The sequence below is a fragment of the Trachymyrmex septentrionalis genome, unplaced genomic scaffold, assembly GCF_001594115.1.
Source record: "Trachymyrmex septentrionalis isolate Tsep2-gDNA-1 unplaced genomic scaffold, Tsep1.0 scaffold19, whole genome shotgun sequence".
Lineage (NCBI taxonomy): Eukaryota > Metazoa > Arthropoda > Insecta > Hymenoptera > Formicidae > Trachymyrmex > Trachymyrmex septentrionalis.
The window spans coordinates 5808645-5819088 of record NW_017305071.1 but is presented as its reverse complement, the minus strand read 5'-3'; the positions used below and the strand labels follow the sequence as shown (position 1 = coordinate 5819088).

Sequence of the window (10444 nt, the reverse complement as noted above, 5' to 3'; positions counted from 1 at the left end):
ATAATCAATATCTATTTATCAAATTTCAATAGCTATTTGTAAAAATAAACACTGCAGCATTCTCAACGACGAGCGTTATTAAGAAACAATCTTCTTTTTATAAAAAGCTATTTTAAATATTTAATAAACTTAATGTAACGATATAAAATTAAATTTTATCGACAAAATTAAATCTTTTTTACATTTTTTAACTGCAATTATTGTTTTTTTTTTTTTTTTTTTTTAATTATCATATTTGATATTTCCAAATCGTATATTTTAATATAGTTAAATTATGTATATATTTTTACACGTATTCAACATTGTTTAATTAAATATTTAATGTTTCAACATTACGTTTTTAAAAATATGGTTTGATGACATTACAACGATGTAATTCCCCAAAAAATAAATCTAGAAAATTAAATCCGTTAAAAATGTAAACGGACATAATCCTCAATGTAATTAATTATCGCTTTGTAGCTCGCTGGATCCCGTCGCATCCGGCGCTTTCTGCAGCTGCGCACTCTGGAATCTCTCATAGCCGATATTAGATTCGCCAAAGATCTTTCGGCCAGGGATCCGTTCGTCATCTTTGATGTTGACCTCCGTGCCGATTTGCACTGGCCAAGGTAACTTAGCCGAATCGTCGTCCTTGATCGTTATGAGATTGCTCACTTTCCGCTCGTTCGCGCCTTCAAATCTGTCGTTCCTGAAGTCTTCCTTGGTGGCCGTTCTGACTCGTGAATTATCCTCGGGATATCCATATGAATGATCGTAATAACTCGATCTCTTTGTATAGGGATCGTAACTGCTGTACGATTGTGTGTATCGATACTTGCCGGGATCGACGTTGCCGGGTATACGTTTATAGGTACCGTCTCGCGTGATCGACGTTTTGACCGCACCATCGTACCGCGGGTAATTCCGCAACTCTACCGGTTTCCTCACGACTTCCGGCAGGGTAGCGTAGTAGATGATCCGTCTAGGCTTCGGCGCGGGTCGGTTTCTGCCATAGAGGTCGAGGTCTTCATCTCTGTAACGATCGTAACGATCGTAATACTGATCGCTCGGTGACCGCATGTAATAATCCCTTTCCATCCTGTAACGATCGGGATATTGGTAGCTGTATCCACGGCGATACTCGTAATCCCTCTCGCGTATTGCGTTCCTATACCAGGACATTGGATCGTAATCATCATAGTTCCTGGTGACCGGCATATCCCTGGATTCGCGATAGTCTGGGTAGCGTCGATGTTGCTGGCCCGTCACGAAGTCCGCCCTGGGTGGTTGATGTCTACGGTAGATGCTGGACAAAGCCGCAGCCTCTTCCTCCTCTTGTTGCTGCTGGATCACCTGATCCAAGGGGATACGTTGACGAAGCTCCACTGAAATTGGCTGTGCCGCGGTCGACCATGTTTCGGGGGAGTTCAGACGAGCCTCGCGCACGTTCTTCATTGAGATCTTCTCCATACTCGTCTCGTTCTCCGCTTGCCTACGAATACGTTGTACGATGCCTCTCGTAGCTTGATCGTCGTCATTGTCTTCCTTGTTTGCATGCAGGATTTTCATCATGAGCGTCTTCCGAAGAATCCTTTGAATAGGTACGGTACTGCCTTCGGCATCGTCTTCAACCTCGCTATCGTTATACGGCGAATCTTCCAAGAGTTTCCGGAAATGCTCGAGGTTCTTACTTTCATGAAGGGCTTCCTCGGCTCCTTCTGGAAGGGCGTTTGGTTCCACGAAACTCAATGTAGTAAGTTCTGGTTGCTTCTGAAGGTTTTGCGATTCGTCGAGTGGAGTCAGACGACCTACTCCGCTTACGGTGCGAACTTCGAACGCCGAGGAGTCCAATCGTGGTCGAAACGCATAATCTGTGTAGAGTGATTTCATATATGGCATAATTTGCCAAGCCTCGCCGATGCCAGCCGCGTTGACTCCAGCCAGCAGGAAGATTAACGGAAACATTGCCGACAAATACGGCATCGTAGTCTAAAAATTCAACGATCTTTAATACATATATTTTATGCATGCATGACGAAAATATTGAAATGCAAATTAAAATAAAAAATTACTTTTTTTATAGTATACACATTTTGTTGAAATAGAATTGATAATAATGATAATGTACTATTTATCATTATACGAAAATTAAAAACCAATTAGTTGTAGGGGAGAGTAGCTATGAAAGAACTGTTTTTTTTTTTTCAAAATATGAAAAAAAAATTTAATCTGGTGTTAAACAAAAATACAATCGCTTTTTTACTAATTTATCTCTATAAGATCTATTTAATAGAAAAATAATATTTAGCTTTCCTTAACAGAGATTTAATCATCACTTTTCATAAACAAGAAATTCAAAACAACGTGGTTTTGGAAAAGCCATTATGAAAGAGCCAAGTACTAAATTATATAAGCTTTAATATAAATAAAATCAAAATGTCACCCTTTAACAAATATTATTTTAGAAAATTAATAAATGTGTGAAAAATAGAAAATATAATATTTTCTAATTAAAAACATTTATCGCAAAAGAAATGAAAATTTTTCTTATTGTCATATGAAGTATGAGCCCAGTTAGAGCACAATTTGCACTGATACTAGTCTTTATTATTTACAGAATAATCTATTAAACATGATAGATAATTGAAAAGAGTATCATATGGAAACTGAGTCGGTAATGCTTCAGTATAATTTAATCTAGCACCTTAATCTACGAACCAGAATGCTGTTTTATAAAACGAAAATACTTGAAAATCTATTTGCCTACAATAAATATGCTCCTCGAAGAAGAAGATTGCGTACATCTGAAAACAATCTTACACAAAAGTGTGCTGACAGGATCATATACATATTGACGTCGCGCTACGATCGATGTATTGATACTGAGCAAACAAAAATGGACTAATCATCAGTACGATATATTTCAAAAAAGTACTGACGTACTAAAATTTTCTGAATTGTACTAAAAAAGTAGAAATTCAATTGTACTGAAAAAAACATCCCTGGGTATGAAGGCAAAGCAATAATATAACGTATAACTAGTTTTTTCATAGCTCTCAATACCGGCTCTTTCATAACACTATGTGTAAAAAAATCTAATCATAGAATATCTGATAAAACAAAATAAACAAAACATTTTTTTACTACGTTCTTAGTTATGTTAATGTACATATATAGTATTCATTAAAAAATACTTTTTCTAAAACCTAATCGCAAATAAATGAAAAAAGAAGGAAATTAACTCAAGAAACTTTTTTTTTGTAGCGATAATTTTTTATCTTTCATTACGACAACATCACGGGAAAAAAGTTAATTGGATGATACAGCAAACCTATAACTACTTACTGCTCGAATTCAACATCTATAACTAAAAAGATTTGATGGTTTAACAAATCGCTAATGTTATTTAGTTGTCAACTTTGCTATTTTAATATAGAAAATTGACTGTCTGTATATTACGACTGTAGATTTGCTGAATCAATGAAGTTTTTAGCTGTTTTTTTTCCGTAATCGTTTTGACGATGACTGTCAAATACTTATGGACGTAATTTTAGTATATCGTCGTTTTGACGATGACTCAAATATTTATATACATAATTTTAGTATACTGTTATCAAATGAAAATATTTTTAAATTTTTCAAAATGTTTAATTAGTTGAAATACGAAATGGCTCTTTCAAATAATGTCTCTTTCGTACTCTTTCATACACCTATGTGTATTTTCATTAATTATGTTACATTAATAAAATGTACAAATTTGTATAAAACCAGAATATTTAAAACATAAGATTTTATTTTCGCGTTGATGTAAATTTTTCGATTGTATTAAATTGCATGTTAAAATATTATAATTATAATAATCTTTTTTTATAAAATATGTATATGTGTAAAGCAGTATTTTTAAATAAAAACATTGTAATTTTCGTTGCAATATTAATATATTCCAGAAGAATGAAAATTTTATTATAATTTTTATTTAAATGGATATCGTCCATTCATTATTGATACTCTAAGATAATGAATCTTATTGCGAGGTTTTCTAAACTCTGATTTTTCTCATAGATATTTTTAATCTGAACATATTTTATTTATTACCGTACTGTGAATGTGTAAATGAAATCGTGTAAATTAATTTATCTGAAATATTAAAGTGCCGTGGCTAAAAATATTAAAGAAATTGGTAATAAAAATAATAAATTAATATAGTGTAAAAAGAATTGGAAGGAGCTCAACCGATTTAGTGCGATTAGATTGGACTTTTATGCGTTCCTTTTCTACAAATGGAGCTCACATTTGCGTATCGGTCTGATTGCTCGCGTTTACCGTGAATGTCACTAGCAACTTTCCATCAAAATGCTTTGGATTTAATGGGAAAAAAGGCCAACGATACACATTCAATGACCGTCCCGTCCGGTCGCAGTGTGGTCAAAGATCGCATCAAATCGTCCTCCAATATAGACACGGCCGATTCTCCATGACAAATATAATTTCCCAGGCCGTTTCCGCAGCATTATGTCGAGTTCCGGCCGATTCGCGTAGATCCGCCCGGCCGATTGTTCGCCTGAGCACGTTTACCATAGCTCAAATACGCGTCAGATTTCCGTCGACGAAAGTTCAATGCTTCACGCTATTGCGTTGGAAATTATGGTAACAAAACAAATTGTACACGTGGCGTTCCAGATATTAATCCCTTTAATATTTTACTTTTACTATGTTCTACTTTACAATTTTTTCTTATTTTTTGAAAAGAAATTTTTTGTTTTCTTTTTTAAATAATCTTCGTATTTATGCGATGAACAGTTTAGACTTGATCCGTGCGAATAATCTCAGAAACATTTCTGCAAAGGATTCGAAATTGTAAAAAAAAAAAAATAACGTGTTTTTATGAACTCAGAAACGTATGATACTCTTTCACGGGGCTAGCTTTTACTGACGAACGTTGACAGTTTCCGGTTACATGTCGAGTCATTCCTCCACAGTTATAGGCACGCTCGTTACGTTGCGAACATCGGTAACAGACGACCGTTGACTCGAGCAGGAGGTCGGTATATCTTCAGCGATATAGCGGAACAAATCTTCAACGCAGAACGATCTTACGCCGTTATCGCCGCACAGCGTCGTGTCGCACAGTTATACCCGCGGTTTACAGTTAGATGCCGACGAAACCGTCTCGCAATTAGGAATCTTCTTTTAATTAGTCACGCGACGTGATAGGACATCGAATCGCGACGAAACTGGTCGTTGTTGTTTATCGCGGTAGAAATTGGAAGTGCATAGCGGGAAAATCACTTTAACGGGTCGTCTGCTATTCAAGAAAGGATAGATGGAGAAATCAAAATAAATTAATACATTTGATAACTTTGTTGCTCCATTTTAGTAAACCATACATGCTGACGTGTGTATGTGTGTGTGGGCGCACATATATATTTTGATTTCAAAAGTTAATATATATTTCAATTTATTATATTTTTTTAAATCGAGTATCATTTAAAAAAATGGCGTGAAGTCCATGCAAATATATAAAGAAAATATATGATATAAAAATATATTAATTACATATAAATACGATATTAATACGATAAAAGTTATATATTTAGATAAAAATATTTGTGAACTGCGGTTTAAATTTAAATTTATTCTAGACATTTGTTAAGTCGATGATTTAAAAAAATGCTTATTACAATGCTAATAAAATTGGGTTAGTACTTTAATATCAAATGAAATATTTAATTTTAATTTCTTAAATATAAATTGCAAAAATATTTGAAAAAAAATGCGTCGGTCTAAAAATTGTTGGGTCTAAGTTTATAGATAGCAATAATGTTTCTTCAAAAACAATCATATTTTTATACGATTTCACTATTAATTATTTAATTCATATTAGCGTGAAAAAAGGAGATTTAAGTATTAAATTAAGATAAATTAATTGCAATTCGTACAGTAATTATAAGCGACATGTGAATTAAAACTGCATCTCTTATATAAAAAATAAACAAGATTTGATATAATTCATGCTATAATTCAAAATCTTTATATTAAGTGCAGATTTTATTCTTTATAATTATTTGATCAATATATAATAGCACGGTAATTATTTTCTCTACATTACAATGTAATTAAATATTTTGTCGAATTTTAATTCATTCAATTTTCATACAAATAATTTTAATTGGCTTACGTACCTTTGTTCAATAAGCTACTGAAGAATAATTTGGAATTCATTATGTTCGTAAAAATTTATTACATTAAAGTTGTATCGTTCAAACACGTTGCTATAATAGCATTTGAAAAATTTATAAGTCACTGCAATTAACGCTTCGTGCTTCGTACAGTGTGCAATTTTTAAAATCTACCGTGTAATAAAGTCTTTTTATTTTAGGAGGTTACTTGAGAGGAGCGTTTCTCCGAGAATAGAATGTGTAAATTGGTAAGTCACACAGAGATCACCGTGCAGTTCTTTAAATTTAAGGAAAAAGGTAACAATTATACGCCAACAAATTAAACGTGAAGTACGAACACTGCGTTTGACCGTATTTAGAGAGCGCGAAGGGAGAATACATAAAATCGAAATCACATCTATGCTAAAGACCGAGAGAAATGTTAGTGTAAATTTTGATAAATGATGTACCTGTTATACACCTGCGGGTCTCGCGGATGTCGTTGACTGTTCGGAGTGACTGTGATTACTACCGCGCAGTAGTCCACAAGCGGTTGGTTTACCCGAGCTCCATATCTGCATACCGTTCAGTTTGTCGCAGATGAAACATGCCCACCCCTCTACCCACGGAGTCAACTACCGTTCACAATTGCTCGTCGTTTTTAACCGTAAGGCTTGCACCGAATGATAAACAGTCACGCCGGCTACCGGAGCAGTGCAATAACCGAAAATGAAATAGAACGCGGAACGTTATTGCCAAAATACCTGAATTCTGAATTTATCGCCGAAGGTTATAGACATGCAGATATGTATGTACGTAGATATACGGATGATGGTAAATTGAGCTGGCAAACATTGCAAATTTTGTCGATTCGAAGGCATTTTTTATAATTAAAATATACTTGTATAAAATTAACTTCATTAGTGGTTAAATATAAAATTATTTTTACAAATTAAAATTTTAATATTAAATAAGTAGCGAAATTCTTTTTATTTATTTTTATTTATTCGTCCTCTGATTAATTTTAGTAAAATTTTAATTTGTAACTTAGTGAAAATCATTTTAATATGTGCATAAAACTTTTATCGCAGTAAAGTAAATTTTTATTGAATTTAAATTTTATAGACTGTATAAAAGAGTATTTCTGGATATAGAATAATCGTATAAAACTACGAATATAAAGTTTTATAAAGGTAGAAAATTTTTTTATTACATCTTATAATATTCTATAATAGACTCTTTATTGTTATGTACTTTTATTGCATTTTTCTACGAAGTGCTGTCATCTAGCGAGCAGTAAAGCAGAGAAAAGAGGAAAGATTCTTTAGATAAAGAACAAATTTAGAAGATTGTAAGATAGTAATATTTTTCTTTTTTATATAAATAAATATATATAAAATTACGATTATAATGCATATGATTTTTATATTATTTGGATTATTATTGCTTCCTTATTGTGTTCCTTTATACACATTTCTTCACAAAGTGTTGTCATCTAGCGGAGAGCAGAGCAGAAAAGGAGAAAGGAGTCGATAAAAAGCAAGTCGGCAAAGTATCAGCTGAACGTAATCAAGAAAGAGTATGTACTAATTAAAATTTCAAGAAATTTCGCGATTCCAAAGCTTCTTAGAATTTTGTCTGAGAGTTCAAAACTCTAAACTCTTTAGAGTGAGAGGAATACTTAGCAGGAGAATATAATTAGATCAAGAGGTGACGGACAAGTTAAAACTCCAAGCATTGCAATTCCCAAAGTTTCACTTATTACAAATTTTCCTTCGTGTTGTGTGCAATGTGAGTAAGACATGCTTTCTAAAAAGGGATGGAATAGCTTACCTGTTTTCGTAACTCAGTCTCAGTCTTAATAATATAAGTTACAAACGCTGCAATACGGACGAATCATGTTTCCAAAGAGGGACAAAAGTAAATCGGCCGTTGGTTTTTGGTTACGTTTTCTTGCGAGACATTAAGCACCTCTCCATCTCTCGATGTTTTTCCCCTCTTAATGGTTTACGCGATTTCACAACCGACGTACACAACATCCGATATCAACTAGGAAGATTGTTGAATGTTTTGTGACTCCTCCATTATCGTCTAGATACACGCATATAAAGGATAATTCCGTCAGGTCAATGGATGTAAAAACGTTTATTAAAATACTTCACAAGGAGGGAAATAGATGTAAAACATGAGCCTCGTAAAATACCTTCTGTGAATTATTTTGCGAAATAAATTCTTTTTCTTATTTTTACCTATATTTATTTAAAAAATTAGTATTGTTCGATCGATGAAATTGTTAAGTTAGATAAATTGTAACACAGAATTTGAGTTCAATGATCAACTGAAGGTACATGGCAAATTTCTTTTATACATAATGTCAAGAGGTCAGCAGGGCAGGAAATCTTTCTAACGAGCCTCTTAGTACAGTTGAATAACTGCGGAAAGAGCTGTAATACCTCGTGATGCTGCGATGCTTTACAGTAATTAGGCGCTTGAAGGGATGAACATGCTCGAAGAAGAGTGAACGTGTCAAGAACTACTGGATTCCTTTGCCTTTGGCAAGTCGTTAAAAACTAGTTCTAATTGCAGACTATTTGCTAATTACTTATTGTAAGCTAAATAAACATTTCTACTTATTACACGTTTCTTTAATTAATATCTTAATTAATATCTTAAGTATTGAAATATCGCATTACTAAAATGCTAAATTAAAAAGTAAACATTAATAAGTAAAGATTACGGAATAAAGGAGCAAATTTGTTGTATTATGTTGATATGTAAAAGCAGTGGAAGAAGGAAAAGATTTGAAGACGGTTTAAAAGACGTAATATATTTTATTTAGACATTAATGATCCATAAAACATTGTTTATATATGGGGCTATAAACAAATAACTCTCGTCGCTACCATCTAATCGTGTAATAAATATTTTGTTTTACAAAAGAAAAAAACGCAGGAAGAGAAGCGCATCAGGCCTCGTAAAAGCTCGACCGATTTTTTCCGGCTGTCGATGATATCTTTATTTTTTCGACGATTGCGTTGCATTTACGAATTGTGCAGGCTGTATTTAAAAAATGATACCCAGGATATTACATCTTTGATATGCATGAATTACGGGAGCTGCCAATGGCAAATTACAATAGCAATACATAAAAAATAATAAATTAATTAAAAATAAAATATGTTACACTCTCCTGGGAAAAAGAGATCATAATTTATTCCACATTCATATATATTCGATATATTTGACTGTTTTGATTCGTACTCATGTGTTTCTTTAAATCAAGAATTACGTAAATGTTAAATAAAATAAAAAATGATTTGAAATAAAAAATAATTTATAATGAAACGCTAAAAATTCGTAGATATTGTATATAGACTTCTAAATATATATTTGTAAATTTATAAATTTATTATTTTATGGGTACTTAAATTGTTTCATTAAAATAATTATTTTAATGATTAAAAATTACTTGTATATAGATTTACAGATTTATACATTTAAAAGTAATACAGAATTGTAATAACATAGAATTTGTGTAACAGCCGCCAAACAGAGCCTCCTTTCTTCTCGCTTTCTCTATGCTACGTTTCCTTCTTAAAATAGATAACAATTATGTAAATCGTGTGTAGTATGATTGATTAAAAATCTTAAAATGAAAGTGACTCAGAACGGAGCAGATAACAGCAGAGAAATGGACTTACCATTTTGATAATGATTAAAGTTTAAATTCGTATCGTAATTCAATTATTAGTTCGCCATTGACATCATATTGTTTATTGGGGAAGATATGTTGTTTCATAAATAATTAAATTGGCAATCTATATTTTTAATCTACACGTATGTGCGAACGCTAAGAAAGGAAGATACAAGTTTCTTTGTTTTCTTAACAAACATCTTTGCCAATATTTAAGGATTATTTATATCCGGTATTATCATTGATGTTATAATATTTATTGAATAAAAAGTAATCTTCACTGGAAACTAATTAATAAGTAAATAATTTTTAGGATTTCTAGAAATATTGAATCCATTAATGATTCTTTTTAGCTAATACGTTGTTCACAAATAGTCTTATGTTCAATATTTTGCCACCAAGATGACAAAAGCACTTGATTTTATATAGTTGAATGATAATAAACTTATATTGTATACAATCTTCTAAATATAAAATTATCTGTGATTTACAATTGCATCATGTGAATTTGAAATCTCGTGGTTAATAAATTTTAGATCTAGAAGCTAAATACAAAATAGTAATTAATAATCAAAAAATTTATAACTTTGAAAATTTAAAATTTTAACTT

The 10444-nt window shown here is 32.2% G+C and overlaps 1 protein-coding gene across 1 annotated transcript; it reads right to left on the bottom strand.

The window, feature by feature from the left end:
• Window positions 1–444: 444 nt before the first annotated feature.
• Window positions 445–6656, bottom strand: LOC108746808. The gene is made up of 2 exons (XM_018483782.1): window positions 6611–6656; window positions 445–1971 (listed from the first exon to the last, which is right to left on the bottom strand). The coding sequence occupies exon 2, from the start codon at window positions 1963–1965 to the stop codon at window positions 445–447; it is 1521 nt and encodes a 506-aa protein (XP_018339284.1). The 5' UTR covers window positions 1966–1971; window positions 6611–6656.
• Between the last annotated feature and the right edge of the window lie 3788 nt (window positions 6657–10444).

Bases quoted from the DNA above. Each gene is read 5' to 3' on its own strand.
- LOC108746808 (XM_018483782.1), bottom strand. From the start codon at position 1,965: ATGCCGTATTTGTCGGCAATGTTTCCGTTAATCTTCCTGCTGGCTGGA.